Raw genomic sequence first — 17,571 nt, forward strand, 5'->3', positions numbered from 1 at the left:
TGATAGATTTACGCAAATGGGTTCTGTATTTGTTTTTGCTGATGTGACACTTATGTTTCAATGGTTTTTGCTGACATGAAATTTGTTTTATTGTTTGAAAAAAAACAACAAAATCATGGATCTTAAAAATATATTAAAAGAGTTTGGATCTGTTTCTCACGCTCCTTACACCGACCTTACACCATGTTCCAGTGGTACATGAGAAACATCTACTGTACTTGTATATTATTATTTATGGGGATTTTTCTAATACACAGTGAGATGTGACTGTGAGATCAGTGTGAAGAGCATATCTCAATTCATGTGGAAAGAGTTCGAATTGATTCCTCACAGAATGCCCCACAGCACACCTCATCATGCATTAGGAACAAAATCATGGATCTTAATGGGGAAATGTTCGGAATGCACGTCTAAACCGATGATCCCCTTAAAGCTTAAAGCTTGATATTAAGTGAGCCTACTGAATAGAATGCTAGGGAGGGTTCGCGTGTATTTAGAACTTCAGAAAAAAATCAATCATTATGATGTAAACTAATAATGAACTGTGTGTATTTTATCCTGATGTAGACTTGTAGTCGCACTGAACCATTTTCTCCCTATTTTCTCAAAAAAAACAAAAAAAACAATTTCTCCGTGCAGTTGCAGGAAACTCCACTACAGTTGTAGTTGTAAATGCTACCTGTAACCATGGTTACATGAGATTTAGACTCCTTCAGAATCATGCTTATGTGCTTCTTAAACAGATAATATTAGTTAAAATGCAGATTTAGAATTGAAATCAAGTTTCCATACTTCATAGCACACGTAGAAACGATTAACTGATTCTGAGAGGGAGTCGTATACTCAAGCTTATCTCAATATATTACTTACAAAGTCCTCATAAAATTGTGAGGCAATACATTCGCCATATTCCTACTAAAGGCATTTATACAACATACTTGAAAAAATTGGTGGCCAAGACAAAATCAAACGCTCAAGTAGGCATTCTATCGAATGTTTACGAAATGGAGAGGAAAATAAAATGGGTCCTGCTTCACTAAATACCTTTACATATCATACATATGTAGCCAATGGAGGCATAAACCAGCGAGAGAGGAAGATGAAAGTGGTCCAGAACTCATGTATCACCACTTGAGTTCACACTTTCTTGCAGGTCAACTTGGCCTACATCACAAGGACAATAGTCAGTAGAACATAAAAATCAATACTTCCAGCTTTACCTATGATTACTGATGGCAGAATGTTATTAAAAAATTAGAAAAGAAAGTCAAACTACAGAGTTAAACCATATAGAAACCGAGCATTGTTGCTCAAAATAAAAATTGCTAAAAGAAAGGGAAAAGGATTTCTATTTGTAGGAATTTGCAAGATTATTTAGATATTTGAAATTTAAAACTATCTGACAATGGGTATATTGTTTTTCAACTATGAGTTCCAACCTTATATGGCAGGCTAGAAATTCGGAAGTTTTGGAGGTAAGTAAATCCTAGTGCATTTTAGAAATGTGCCTTTCATCTTATTTTAACCACTCGTCTCTCTTTTTGTCTAAGATGAAGTTTTACCACAGTTTATTGTGGTGACTGGTGAGTTCTTTTTATGTCAGCGAAATTAATGGTTATATTTAGCTCTTCATCTTCAAGATCAATATTGTACATATATCCATCCTTCAGTTGTTAGAGCTATTTGACATTTGACATATAAATAATAACTTCAACCAATTAAATGATGTTAACTATACCAAACAAGGACTTAAGAGATGGCATCTTTGAAGAACCATTCGACCTCATATCTGTACCAGCAATCAAAATGAATGGTAACGAGTCCAAACAATCACTATAGCAAGATAAAACAATGGCAGTATATAATATATATGCATACACCAAAGTCATTTCTATTTTGTATGAAAGCAATTTTACATGATGCTTGTCCTTTCAAGAAAATAGTGGGGCAATAGATTGTAATTTAAATCTTCATGCCACACAACACCAAAGAAAGAAAACTTGGATTTTCCAGAAATGCAATACCTTTAGAGAGCAGGTGACAGGTTTTTTGCTAGAATTCAGTATATCCAAGGATTATATTTAATGGTTAATGTAACTAATGTGAACAGTCTTATGTTGGCATCCATTGGATGTATGGAAATGCAGACTATTGGGAAGAATCTGCCACAACATCCACTTCAGGATTTGTGTGGCACACTTCTGAAAGAAGGGGGTTGTGCATTGTCCTGAAGAACTTTAACAGAAAATGCAAGAAAACCAAATGTGTTTTTGTGTGACAGAGAGAGAGAGAGAGAGAGAGAGAGAGAGAGGGGCCTCCTCACAGACTCCAAAAGTTGCAGAAGAAACATTTCAAACAAGAGTTGTGATTAAAGCACATCTCATTTTTGATAAATGGGGGCACACCCCAACTGAATAGGACAAAAGTGATGTTTTGAAAAGATGCATACCCCTGTGCACTTGTTTACTATAATAGGGATATCTTCGTCTTTTCATAAGGGACGTGCTCCATTTACCAAATTTGGAATATTCCCTAATCATCCCTCCAAAACAACATTCTTAACTACTCTAAAAGATTAAAAAGAAAACAATTATTTATAGAGAGACACGAAATTCCATCCCTGCTTGTTACCTAATATAATAATGAATGAAATAAAAAATACAAAATGTCTTCCAGCATATTCTTGGAATATTCTCTTTGGCATCTTCTATTCTGGTTCGAGAAGTCAGATCAAACATGGGCCGGGCTAGGAAGCCCATTAGCCTAAGGTGAGGACTGGTCCAAAAATTGAAGGCCTAAAATAGATTGCTAGACTTGTGCAACTGTTGGTCTAGGGCATTAACCCGACCTATATTAAGGATAATATTAAGATCATTAAAAACAATAACTTTTCTCAGTTAAGATGACCTTAAGACCACATGATCCATGGCAAGATTGAGTTTCTTTTGTACAGGAAATGAGAAATGAGAAACATGACAAGCTGCAATGTAGGTTACCAACAAGAAGGATATGATTAGAATGCATGTTTCCAACATTTAAAGATTTTTCTTTTTTTGATAGATATCAACAACACTTAAGTTGGTACTAATAATATGCATACATCCATTGCAGAAGCTATAGAAGTAAAACATGCGGACAAAAGAACTCCATTTGGGTGCATAAGCCAGCTTGATGCAAGCCATTTTGTTTCAAAATTCCCAAATAATCAGTCTAGGAAGACCTCATGCTCTACCTAAATATTTCTAGTCCACCAAGCACAGCTCGACAATTTAGGTTTCCATTTTCCAATAATTCTATTAGTTGTTGGAATTGTTATCTTAAACAAATCTGTTTAAATTAGCAATGTTGGTCAAAATGTGATGCAAAAAGAGGGATAGTCAAGAAAATAGGAACACAAATTGAAAGTAACAACATTTAGTTTTTACATTTCTTAAGTTAACAAGCAATAAGTTTAAATTGTTTCAGAAATCTATCAATTTGATTTTTGAGAGAGTATTGCAGATGTTTAAGCATGATTTTCAAGAATTGAAAAGAAGAATCTTAAGTAGGGTTACTCTGAAAATATACTCACCATCTCAGATAATATTGTTAGCTAAACACACTTATCTACCACATGGTTTCTTGATTTCCATAAATTCTTCTTCACAAGGTTTACACACCTTAAAAAGATCTCCAAAACTCTAATCCTCTACACTGGTTAGTGACAAAAAATTGACCAGCAAGGACAGCAGCCATTTGGATGCATGGGGTGGCAGAAGGAATTTATCATTGGCAGTGGTTAACTGCTGCAGCAGAGAGTAATAACAAACCTGAAGTACTGATGGAGTTTATCATGTCTGACTTCTTGAAAGTAAACCCTAAGAAATTTGCATCTTTTGATGTCAACATCTGCAATATCCAGTGTGGACCAACATAATTGAAAGGAGAATTTGATGTTGAAAATAGTAGATTCTTCAACAACTGAAACAATACCTATACTAACCAAGATAAAGTGCAATAACAGTGCATGTGTACATTCACACACATACATATGCTTGTAGGAGAGGAAAGATTTGAAGGGTTCTACATATATATATGGTAAAAATACCTCTAATATTTGTTACAAGAAGATAATAATGACTGATAAATATGTAAGTCATTTAGGCAGTGACAGAAAAGTGGTTATTTGTCCATTCATGTGTCTACTTCCGAGTATCCATTATATATCTTTCTATTTTCTGGAATAACAAGATTCCCATCTTCTATTTAATACAAGTAGACCCCTCATCACATGCTACAAGTCCAATAGAGATATTTTAAGACAAACACACTATAACTTTCACTTCTTCCAGTAAATCTGATGGTACATAAGCTTTCTTGAGCATTCTATCATCAAAACATGCCACCTAGTATTGTTATCCAATATCAAGTTTCCAAGTAACCTTATTGGTTGCATATAGTTGGGAATGGTGAAACGTGTAGCTGACCCCATATAGTTAAGATGGGGCTTAGATGATGACAATGATGATGGTTACATATAGAATTATAGTCTACCCCCAAGAGGAAAGATTTCTTATTGAAATTTATGTGCATTCCATGGAGTCAGATGGAGAAGAAAATAGCAAAAGGGAAATAAAAACAAAATCTGATAAGAGATATCTAGAGAGCTAGGATGGCTGAAACCTATTTCATATTAAAACTAAAAAAAAAAGAAATAACTCCTAATACTAAACTGTATATTAAAGATTTATAAAATAGGAAACTCCTACTACTTAAATGATCAAAAAATAGATTTAAAGTCTTCATAACTATGAAAATAAATTAGGAAAAGGAAATCTGAAAACTTTAGATCTGGCATAAACATAAAACCAAAGAAAGTGGAAATTTTGAAATGTTCTTAAAAATTATCATTCCAGCACGTAAGGGGGTCTTGTTTTCATGGTTGTGTTTGTGGTTCATCTGGTTCACAAACACAACTAGTGTTCTAAAGGACATTTTCATTTTGTTGCTGGTTCTTGAACCACAAAACTATGGTTTCAGAACCAGAAAAGTCCCATGTTTTGAACACTATAGAAGATAGATTTTTTAACACAACCACATGGTTCAGAAAGAGGGATAACGTGGCCAAGTGATTGTGTATCTTGGGCCATATCCCAATATTGCACAAAATGCGATATATATTTTATACACATGACAAAATATAAAATTATATACTTTATAACATATTATATATTATTTTTAATATTAAATATATATATATATAAATCAAGGATTTAAATATCAACGCTATATGTCCGGTACGGGGTGTATCGTATCGATATCAGCTAGGGGGGTATAGGACATGCTACAACTAGGCACATATCCCTTGAACCTCTAAGCCAACCTTCATCTTATGACAATAAATGAAATAAAATAACTTTTATCAATTCTAATGTCCACATGTTATCTAGACAAATAACATATATTTATGTTCAACAACTCCAACTAAAGATTTAAAAAAAATAATATTCAAAATTAGTATTTTGTAAACTAATGGAATAAATAATCTCAAATCCACATTTATATCAAAAAGTGGTTTTTAATCTCAAAAAATTTATGCAAATAAAAATATTAAAAATAGAATAATTAATTAATATTGTAATATTGCAATTAATAATAGAATAATTAATTAATATATATCTTAAAACTTTTATAAATTATTAATTAATATTGTAATTTGCATTAAATAACAACATATTTATTATTTACAAAAATAAAAATATTGTTTACAAAATACTCGAGAATATAATATAAATTGAATTTGTCAAATCCACTAATCTACTTTTATATCAAAAATGATTTTTTTTATTTTATAAATTTATAGAAATAAAAATATTAATAATGGAATAATTATTTTAGTTATTAAAAATTATGAATTTCAATATGATATGTATCTTAGAAATTTTAATATATGATATATTTTAAGTTAAGATTATATATTTTTATAAATTACTAATTAATATTTTAATAAAAATTAAAAATATTAAAATAGAAAGTAATTGATATAATTATTCACATATAATAGTTGCATATGTTTCTTGAACTCCAATAGAAAATAACATAATAATAGCTTTGTGCATGTATTAATTTGTAAAAATATATATAATATGTTCTAGGACTATTCATTGATAAATTATTAATAAAATTGTATGATTTCTATGCACCTTGCTATATTAATTGTAATATATTTCTTCACATATACCATTAGAATATACGTTTCTATATATTTATACATTAATTATGGCTATTTTAACCTTGAATATAATGTTATAAATATATTTATGGAATTTACATGCAGTTCCCAATGTATCCTAGTATATCCATGTTTTTCGTCCGTATCCATATGTTTCCAAAGCATATCCATATCTGTATCCGAGTGGTCCAATACAATACCCAAGACCGATACTTTAATCCTTGGTATATATATATATATATATATATATATATATATATATATATATATATATATATAAAACATATATTATGTTTTAATGTATTATATATTATTATTAACATTTGATAAATAAATAGCCATATGATCATAGTTGAATGGTGATAGATGAATTGCTTTTACATGTGAGCCACACAAAAAAAATCTGACAATGAGTTGAGTCCAAAAAATGAACCATGAATAGAACAATGCCTGTGGTTCTATATGATTCAGAATACAACCACAACCATACATAGCAGAACGCCTATGATGATTCAAAACTAATATTTTCATTTTCAAAAAGAGGTGATTTGGTTCTGTAACACAACACTACTTTTTTTGAACCAGGACCGAACACCACCAAAATCATTTTCCCCTGGTTTGAAAATTCATTTTCAAGTCTGTTAGTTGTAGTTGGAATATGCTGATATTTTTATTAATTTACAATATCTTTGTAATTCAAAACTATTATTATTTTTTATTGGAAACAGTAACTTCATTAATACAACTTAAGAATAACTTTCCAGAGTTAAGTACAGCTGTCAACCCCTAAACAGGTGTTGAGCCCCCAGTAATCTACTGCCCAGAACATTCTCTCCCTCACAGTCCCTTGTTTAGCCAACGGGTCAGCTAAACCATTAGCTGATCTCCTTGTCAATTTGAAGCATGCACTGATCTCCCTTGTTGTGTTGAGGATTTCCCTTATGGGCTGTCTATAAATCCAGGCTCCCAACTTATCAGATTGCAGCCGCTCAATCAACAATTTAGAGTCTCCCTCTATCTCAATTTGGTGCAACCCCAATTGTTTGGCATATATTACCCCAATTCAAAACTATTATTTCTTAATCCCCTTTATGTTGTGTTGAAATAACTTAGTTTATTTTTAGTGCCGCAAGGGCACCTTTGTAATTTTCTCTTTATTTTTTTATGTATGGTCGCCCTAGTATAAATACTAAACAAACTGACACCACCAATTGACTTTCCTCACTCAATTCTGGTTATCTTTTCTCTCTTCTCTCTTCTCCTTCTCTTCTCCCTGTTCTGGATTCATATCATCTCAGCACCAAGAAAACATGGTATCAGAGCGGCAGATCCAATCTTAGGACCAGGGCGGCACTTCTTTCCTTTTTTGTCTATTGGTGATCGAACCAAAGAACAAGATCTCTGGTGGACGTGTGAGGAAACTCACTGCAAGATTGTTCTTTTTCCTTGGTCGTGAGCCCAGAAACTATCAGAAAAAAAATATATCAAATGCTGTGAGTTTTTTTTTTAGTTTTTCTTCCTCAGTTTGTGGATCGAACTGATCCTTTTGTACCCAGATGAGTGGGTCTAATGACCTGCGACTGGTGTGAGTGTCTTCTCTCATTGTATGTGGATTGAGTGATCCTTATTATGCCTAGAAAGGTGTTACTGCTTCAATACTACAGATCTGTACCTGCTGTGACAACAGTTTATTTCCTTCTTCTATTCATATTGAACCTAAGTTACTGTGTGAAAGCTGTTTTGTTGCTAGAGGGAATGGTCAGATCTGTTTTTTGATATACCTTACACATCTGAAATGGTGTGTGATCAGTCTGAAAGGGTTCAGTAGGGCCGAAATCTGAGAACAGTAATGGTGTGTGACCAGCTGTGATTTCTTTGTGTGAGAACAAGTTTATTTTTTGGTCCAGAAGTGTGGCTGAATTGAGACTGCAACCTGGTTTTTTGACTGAAGTAAAAACTTGTTCTCTAGCTGGTTTGTGACTGATCAGATTTAGCTTCTATGTCTTCAGAAGATTCTGGTATGTCTAGTGTTACCTCTAGTCAGAGTGGGATGAGCGGAGGTTTTGACATGAGTTTTCCCATGGCTCTGATTCCCTTTGATGGCCTCAATTACCTAGAATGGTCAAGGGGAATCAAGCTCTACATAACTGCAAGGGGAAAAGCAGGGTATATCAATGGCAGAATCAGAGAACCCAGTCTAGTGGTGTGGAACATGATAGGTGGGACCAGGAAAACAGCATGATGATGTCATGGCTGTTATTGTCTATGCTGCCACAAGTGAGAAAGACCTTCATGTGGGCAGAAACAGCTCATGAGATATGGAAGCAGGCACAGTCTACATACTCCGAACAACGGCATTATGCTAAAATATATCAATTGCAGGCTGCCTCCTCAACTTGTAAATAGGGGGAGAGGAGTCTCTCCATCTACTATTCAAACCTGACTTCTGTTCGGAAGGAACTAGATCACTATCAGAATATAGACTGGAAGTGTGATGCAGATGCCAAAGCATACAAGTCTCTGGTTTCCCAGCAACGAGTGTTTGCCATTCTCTTAGGGCTGAATCACATATATGAATCTATCAGGGTTCAGATATTGGGGGGTAAAGACCTCCATCAGTACAAGAAGTATATGCTCTAGTACAGCCAGAAGAGAGCAGACGGAATGTGATGAATAATCCTGAGGGAGAGCATGTTGCTTTAGCAACTAAAGGGAGTGTTACTATGGGTGGTGGAAATTCCTTCAAGAAGAGTGACTTCCAGAAGAAAGTTGATGACAAAGATAAGTTATGGTGTACACATTGTCAGAAGTCTAGGCATACTCGAGAGACATGTTGGGAGCTTCATGGGAAGCCGAAGTGGGCTTGGGAAACGAGTAAAAAGCAGAATCAACATAAGAAGCAAGGACAACAAGGTCAGAGGAAGTTTCATGCAACAAACAAGGTCAGAGGAAGTTTATGAGTCCTTTCGGGACTGATTCGAGGGAAGATATCATTAATTCTTTCTGTGACCATTTGGAGTTATATGGGAGGGCAATCCGCCAGATGGATTCTGCTTCTCCACCCACGACTTCCTTTGCATCTACATCAGGTAACAGTAATTCTGCCACAGCTTTCCATGTGTCCTCTCATCCCTCAGACTCCCCTTGGGTAATAGATTCTAGAGCCTCGAACCATATGGCGGGTAAGTCCAATTGTTTTCAATCTTATCATCTTTTATCTGGTCGGGACAAGGTGAGACTTGTTGATGGTTCTTTCTCCACCATAGCTGGTCAAGGAACCATCTTCCTTCTTCTTGGACTCACCCTCTCTGATGTTCTACATGTTCCTAAACTGCCCATAAATTTGTTCTCTGTTAGTAGTATAACAAATTCGTTGAAATATTCGGTAACCTTTTTTCCTTCCTCTTGTATGATATAGGATTTGGCCTCGGGGAAGACGATTGGTAGAGGTCGTATGATAGATGGTCTTTACATGCTGGAGAATAAAGCTTGTCAGTCAAGTCCTGTTATGGCACAGTCGTTTGGGTCATTTATCTTTTGAGTCATTGAAAGTTTTGTTACCATATTTATTTAAATCAGTGTCAGTGTCGGATTTCACATGTCAAACTTGTCAGTTAAGCAAACATTGTAGAAATCACTTTACTTCAAAAAATAATAAATCTGATTTTCCTTTCCATATTGTTTATTCTGATGTCTGGGGCCCTGTTACTTTAACATCCAAGTCTAGCTATAGATATTTCATTACACTTATTGATGACTACTCCCGATATACATGGGTGTACCCTATGCGGTCCAGAGACGAAGTACCAAAAATCATTAAAGATTTCCAACGCCTGATATTCACTCAGTTTCAAATGGAAATCCAAATTTTCCAATCAGACAATGCCAAAGAATATTTCCATAGTGATCTCACAGAGTTTTTTGCTTCGTGTGGATCCATAATCGTAGCTCTTGCGCTAGAACCCCCCAACAAAATGGTGTTGCTGAAAGAAAGAATCGTCACCTCCTTGAAGTTGCTCGCGGGTTACTTATACACATGAATGTTCCTAAACGTTTCTGGTTGGATGTTGTGTTGTGTGCTGCATATCTCATCAACCATATGTCATCTCGCTTGTTAGGGTACAAGGCCCCCCATCAGCTTCTTTTTCCCAAGGCCCCCTATTCTCTATTCCTATCCGTGTGTTTGGTTGTCATTGTTTCGTCCAAAACCTTTCTCCTACTTGTGGAAAACATGATCCTCATACCATTCCTTGTGTCTTCTTGGGTTATCCTTCTTCCCAAAAGGGCTATCGATGCTTTGACCCCGTTTCCAAGAAATACTATGTCTCTACGGATGTATTTTCTTTGAAAGTAATCCTTTTTTCCCAGTTTCTCCTCAGGGGGAGAGTAAGGTGGAGGAGAAACCAGTTCAGGTTGTTCTCCCTCCTTTGCCTGACCCTCCTCTATTCCGTGTTTTTTGTCGTCGCAAGTGCCAGCTAAATTCAAGAGCTATGGAGCAACTTGAAACTGTACTATCATTCCTATTGATGTTCCTGATCCTCTTGCCATAGATATTCCATCTAGTGATGACCTTGACATTCCCATTGCGAAAAGGAAGAGAGTTAGGTCTCATACCAACAAGTATCCTATTACCCACTTTGTTACCTATGAAATCTCACCCTCCTTTCATGCTTTCATTTCTTCCATTGACAGTGTCCCTATCCCCAAAAATGTGGCAGAAGCTCTCTTAGTACCTGAATGGACAGATGCAATGAAAGAAGAGATAAATGCCCTACATAAAAATGGTACGTGGGAAATAGTAGATCTTCCTGAGGGTAAGGAACCGGTAGGGTGCAAGTGGGTGTTCACAATGAAGCACAAGGCTGATGGCGCGATAGAAAGGTACAAGGCTAGGTTGGTGGCAAAAGGGTTTAACCAAGTATATGGTGTAGATTATGCAGAGACTTTTTCCCTAGTAGCCAAGATGAACTCTATTAGAGTCCTTTTCTCCCTTGCGACAAATCTTGATTGGGATCTTCATCAACTAGACATTAAAAACGCCTTCCTGAATGAAGGCCTTGAGGAAGAGATGTACATGGTCCAACCTCCTGGCTTTAGTGCCCTAGGCAAAGAGCAGAAAGTGTGTAGGCTAAAGAAGTCTTTGTATGGTCTAAAGCAATCACCGAGAGCCTGGTTCAGCAAGTTTCATCTCGCTATATAGCAGATTGGCTACAAACAATGTCAGACTGACCATACTCTATTTGTGAAAAGAAGGGAAGGAAAGATTGCAGCCTTGATAGTGTATGTTGACGACATAGTGATCACAGGTGATTGGAAGGTTGAAATTCAGAGACAAAAAGATTTCTTAGCCACTCAATTTGAGGTGAAGGATCTAGGTCCCCTTCGATATTTCCTTGGAATTGAAGTGGCCTACTCTCAAAAGGGAATCTTCATTTCTCAGAGGAAATACATCCTAGATCTGTTACAGGATACAAGAAAACTAGGGGTTAAGCCAGCCAACTCTCCCATTGATCCAAATCACAGACTGGGTGACTATTCTGGTGAAGTTGTCAAAGATGTAAAACAATTCCAAAGACTTGTGGGAAGGCTACTGTATTTATCCATGACCAGGTCAGACATTGCTTATGTAGTAGGTGTTCTTAGTCAATTCATGCATGCTCCTAAGACCACACACTTAGAGGCAGCAGAAAGAATACTTAGATACCTAAAGAGGTTTCCTGGAGCTGGTTTATTATACCAAAAGAATGGTCATTTGAAGATTACAGTATATACAAATGCTGATTAGGCTAGATCAATTGATGACATAAAGTCTACTAGTGGGTATTGATCCTTTGTGGGAGGAAACCTAGTCACATGGAGAAGCAAGAAACAAAATGTGGTGGCTAGGTCTAGTGCTGAAGCTGAATATAGAGCAATGTCCCATGGGGTGGCTGAAGGCATGTGAATAAAGAATATGTTGAACGAACTAGGTTTTCCTGTTGATGGCCCTATGTCCTTGTATTGTGATAACAAGGCTGCCATCAATATTGCAGCCAACCCAGTTTTTCATGATAGAACTAAGCATATAGAGGTCGACAAACACTTCATTAGAAAGAAAATTATTAATGGGGAAGTGTGCACCCCATATGTGAGTTCCAAAGAGCAACTGACAGATATATTAACAAAAGGCTTACATCACTTATGGCACGATGATTTATGTGACATGTTGGGCATGATTTACATCTATGTCCCAACTTGAAGGGGAGTGTTGAAATAACTTAGTTTATTTTATGTTTAGTGCCGCAAGGGCACCTTTGTAATTTTCTCTTTATTTTTTTATGTATGGTCACCCTAGTATAAATACTAAACAAACTGGCACCGCCAATTGACTTTCCTCTCTCAATTCTGGTTCTCTTTTCTCTCTTCTCTCTTCTCCCTGTTCTGGATTCATACCATCTCAGCACCAAGAAAACATGTTGTTTTTAACCTTTTCTTTCTTTTTTTATCTTTTCCCTTAGTCAAAGGGACTAGGAGAAAAAGGTTACTTTTGCTAATATTAAGTTTCTATTTGGACATTTATGTCATATGGGCAAAGCCAAGAGTCTGGAATCTTATCAAAATATATGCATGTATGCTGAGTTGAGAAAAAATGAACCACAATTCTATGTTGTGCTGCATGTCCATGGTCTTGACCCACATTTTGCTTTCTCATTTTAAATTTTCCTTCAAATTTAGTGGCTTCCAGTCTTCTTTGCATGAAAGGAAGCTAATTTCTCATTAACTCTTTGCTCTTCTTTTAACTGTTATTGGGTCATTTCTTCTGTGTTAGTGGGCATTTAATTCTTGTAATGCCTAATACGTCTTTCTATAAGAAGGCCTCTGTTCCCACCTCTAAGTGCATAACAATCATCTTCTTTTTTGCTCTGCAAGTCTGCATTTTATTTTTTAATTTTGGACATATATTGGATGGTTCACTAGAGATCATTGATTTTGCAAGTATAGGCTTCAAGGATACAAATGTTGCACCCTAGAGATCGATCCCTTAACCTTATGCACCAAAGACCCTGATCTGAGAGGGTGTGTGTGTTCAACTTCAAATCTGTGGCTTCCATACCACACCTCAGCCTATAAGTTCATTCTATCTCCATATATTATTATAAATATTTCTCATTGTGTTCAATCATTATTTATCTAACAATATATAGTCATTTCTGGTTGGGAGAAGATGAATCTGATTTTACTCAGATTATAAAACCTCACAAGTTCTCATGTAGCACATAAGGCTCAAAATTAGGAGATCTCTACAAGTTCAAGTTTCTCTTGATTTTAACATCACAAGGTACTCTTCTGATTCTTGGAAGTTTTTTCTATTAATTATTATTTGTAGTATTAACAAATTATTATTTTCAGTAAACTTCATTAAGCTACTTCAGCTGGCTGCACTCAAGTGTCTTGCGAGTAAATGGACATGCACTATGAACCTAATCTCCAAAAAGCATATTTAGAAAACCATTTGGATCATTTAGAGTGGTTTTAAATATCCATGACGGAATATGACGGGGATGTAACATTAAGTGATCTCCTCAACTGAGTTGTCATAGGCAATACATCAATTGATTTATACGATAAAATTCAGCAATCTGAGGTAGATCAAAACAAAATGGAGACAAGTCAAATAATCCAGTACCTTGCGCCAGGGTCCTACTCTTGGCAATGCTGATGATGGGCATTCTACCTATAAGGAGCAAACACTTAGCACAGAAAATTTAAAGCAAGATAAGAAAAAAATCAACATCTATGAGATTACAAACAAGGAATAAGGATAAACGTCATATGAGAATCTCAAGTCAAAGAAGGTGTGATATAGAGGGATTAAATAGAGCACAGAATAATAATATTTATAATAGCATTCACTAAAAGGGGATACTACAGTTATCATATGGCTGGAGTACTCACTTCATCAAACTTCTCAAAATTCTGGGTATCTAATTCCCCATTGACAGTAGGTTTGTAGGCAGCTTCCATCTCATACAGCATATCCCACTGAATGCCTCTAAACCATGGATGTGCCTGAAGAAATACTTAAAGACTTGATACAAGCATTTCACTACCCTACTTGAAGATAAGGGGAAAGAAACAACTAGCTGCATCTGAATAAAATCTATAAATCTATTGCATTTTAACTTCAATGGTTTATGAATAATAGAAAGCAACATGCATAAATGAGTCCAAGCTTAAGAATAGAACCTCTAGCATCTAATAAATTAATTATTAATGTATGCTATGCAAATTCTTAATACATCAAAGAAGGAAACCAGATGTTACTAACAACTACTGCCAAACTTATTCTGTAACATAAAAATATCAAACAGATATTTACCTTGATTTCTTCCACTCCTCTGGTCCCCAGCCTTGTTTCAACATCACATAGCAAGTGATAGATCAGATCCTTAGCTTCATCTGATATTTTTGGTTCACCAGGGAATTTCAAGCATGTTTTCCAGTTAATTATCTGATACATAACAACAATAATCATTTTGTTGCTTGAAAGAGGTGCAAAATGGGATAATGCATGGTTCTTGGGGTGTACCTAAGGAGCAAGAGAATGTGTTTACCTTTCGACAAGTGATCCTTGGGTTATCAGAACAAAAGGGAGGATAGCCTATGAGCATCTCATACATTATTGCACCCAGAGACCACCTGAAAAACACAAAAAAAAAAGGTAAACTAACTAAAGAGAACAGAATATAGTAGGTAAGAAGAAATTCATAAATTAATTTCATATCATACCCAGTGGAGTTCCCCATTATAAGCTATCCTTCACATAAACCACATCATACGGAGATGAATAGAGTGCATAATGTTAAACAGGACATTTTGCTATATCTAAACTAAAATGCTCAAATATATATACTGGATATTAAATATACCAGCAGTATACATGCTACAATAAGGCTGCAACTTGGTCCGGACTCGGGTTGGGTTCATGCTCGGGTTAGGGTTGAAATTTATGAGCCCAACTTTACTTCGGGTTGGGTTAGGGTTGGCCCCTCAGGCAACCCGACTCTATAGTACATATCATATATAAATATATGTTATATATATGATATCATACATTGATTTGTTTATATGCATGATAGTTGTATAGCCCCCTACTACATACTATCATTTACTTCTTTTAAGATAATCACTTCACTTAATCCTAATTGGAAATACCAAAACCTTAATAACATTTGATATGTTTTTTGAATATTTTATTCTTTATCTCCTCTTTGTTGTTTGCCACCCATAGCTTACTGCTCATAAAAGATCCATTATAAGCTATAACTCATAATAAACTATAATCATTTCAAACACTTTTTTTTTTAATTTTGTACTTAAAGAACTGATAAAAACATCAACAAACAAATACTAATAAAACATAGGATTAATATATGTAGTGAAAGTTGAGTTAATATCTGAGATTAAGAAGTTCTACGAGATTTTAAGGGGTGGGAAGAAGGTTGGGTTGGGCCCAACCTGAGCCCAGCCCAACCCGAAGGTGACTCCGGGTTGGGTTGGGTTAGGGTTGAAGGAATTTAGCTAGGTTAGGGTTAGGGTTGGGAGTTTAGAACTTAGGGTTGGGCTAGGGTTGGCCTCAACCCAACCTAACCCGGCCCGACTTGCAGCCCTATGCTACAACATATAGAGCTGACATAATTTACAAATATGAAAAGAACTGAAAATGATAGGTATACCATAGGGCCTGCAATGCTTTATTGCCTTTGTGGAATATTATAAGTAGCAGCATAGTTATAATGACCATGACACCCTGCTACTTCATAGTTTGGAGATGACTTACTGTCTTGATTTAAGGGTTTTCTTTTTAATTGAACAGATCTGGTTTATTTAGTTTTTTAAGTCATTTTACAATCTTAACATTTTTCATGTCAAAAGAAACTTGAGAAGCAAGGACATTCAGAGTCTTCTCACTACAAAATCAAGGCAGCAGGCATACAAACTTTCTAGTTTATAGTAACAAGGCATCCTCTGTCTACGACTTCTAACCCACATATTTGTGTGTGTGTGTGTGTGGATATGAAATGAAATATATGAATATGTAATATATAAATATTATATATATATGCATGCTACAAAGGATTTGGTAGAGAGCTCCTAGATTCAAAAGTTGGCCCTTTCTTAACAGCTAGTTTTTTATAATAAAAAGAAAAAAAAAAAGAATAGAAAGGAAGGTGACCAGCAGTCACCCAAGAGAAGGAAAAAACAAACTTCAACTCCAAACAACCATCCCCCACCCCTTTACAAAAACAAACAAGCCACAAAACAAAAGAAAACAAACACCACTAAAACACGACCCTCACACATGAACAAAACCCTACATCATAAGAGATCCAAGTCTCCATCTCCTTGTTTAGGAATCTCTTAGATTCTCCTACCACCTTTCCTCACCTTCTTAGTAGGCCCAACTCCAAACAAACCCCTTTTAAGTCTTACAAACTGTTATGTTTGTGCCTTGAATTCTTTGTCGTGACCCGCTTTTTGAATCCACCCCGAAATAATTTGAGAAAAACACGAAGGCAAAATTTCATAATGGTTTGTGGTGGAGGCGTAAACCTGTAGCCCACCACAAATCACCATTGGGGGTGCGGGGGTGTAGCCCCCGTGGCAGTATGGACCCGATCCATATTCAGCTTATAGGTCCGAACTGGATATGAAGAGTTATGTATTTTTCGGGGTTTTTTTCTCTTCCATACTTTGTCTTTGTCTTGTGAGAGTGTGTGAGACATTGGGTGTATTTTGGGGTTTAGGGTTTGTTCTGTGAGTGAGATTGTGAATGCACAATTCTGTATTTTCTTCTCCATTGCTGGCTACATAGTGGATTTCTACTCCTCATTCACCCGTGGACGTAGGCTATAAGCCGAACCACATAAACCTGTGTGTTCTTTGTGCTTACTTCTCTTTATCTCTGTTTTACTTCATTTTGAGTGCCATTCGAATCGGTTTTTCTTGGGTTTTTGTAACAAACTGGTATCAGAGCCCTATTTTTTGTTTGGCACTTGCAATGTCATCAATGAAGTTTGATATTGAGAAGTTCGATGGTAACATTAGTTTCAGCATTTGGCAAGTCAAGATGCATGCCATTTTGGGACAAGACGGACTACACAAAGCTCTATACGGGAAGGGGAAGAAACCTGTAACTATGAGTGATGAAGAATGGGAGGATTTAGATTTTAAAGCCCTAATCATGATTCAGTTGCTGCTATCAAACGAAGTTCTGCGAGAAGTCATTCATGAGAAGACTGTTGCGGGTTTGTGGCTGAAATTGGAGTCTCTATACATGTCAAAATCTCTTGCTAGTAAGCTTTACTTAAAGCAACAAC

The 17,571-nt window shown here is 35.8% G+C and overlaps 1 protein-coding gene across 2 annotated transcripts in view; it reads right to left on the reverse strand.

Moving 5' to 3' along the window:
* Positions 1–819: 819 nt before the first annotated feature.
* LOC104606382 (uncharacterized) overlaps positions 820–17,571 on the reverse strand; it is a 35,639-nt gene continuing 18,887 nt past the window's right edge. The window contains exons 8-14 of one of the 2 annotated variants that reach the window (XM_088887878.1): positions 14,806–14,890; positions 14,571–14,702; positions 14,147–14,260; positions 13,878–13,925; positions 3,810–3,888; positions 1,739–1,789; positions 975–1,164 (exon numbers count right to left, since the gene is read on the reverse strand). In XM_088887878.1, coding sequence (XP_088744004.1) covers positions 1,118–1,164; positions 1,739–1,789; positions 3,810–3,888; positions 13,878–13,925; positions 14,147–14,260; positions 14,571–14,702; positions 14,806–14,890 — 556 coding nt within the window. In that variant the 3' untranslated portion in view covers positions 975–1,117. Of the gene's footprint in view, positions 1,165–1,738; positions 1,790–3,809; positions 3,889–13,877; positions 13,926–14,146; positions 14,261–14,570; positions 14,703–14,805; positions 14,891–17,571 lie in introns of both variants that reach the window. The other variant, XM_010271543.3, reaches the window with a different exon arrangement.

Source organism: Nelumbo nucifera, chromosome 5, assembly GCF_055504915.1.
Source record: "Nelumbo nucifera cultivar China Antique chromosome 5, China Antique-T2T, whole genome shotgun sequence".
NCBI lineage: Eukaryota > Viridiplantae > Streptophyta > Magnoliopsida > Proteales > Nelumbonaceae > Nelumbo > Nelumbo nucifera.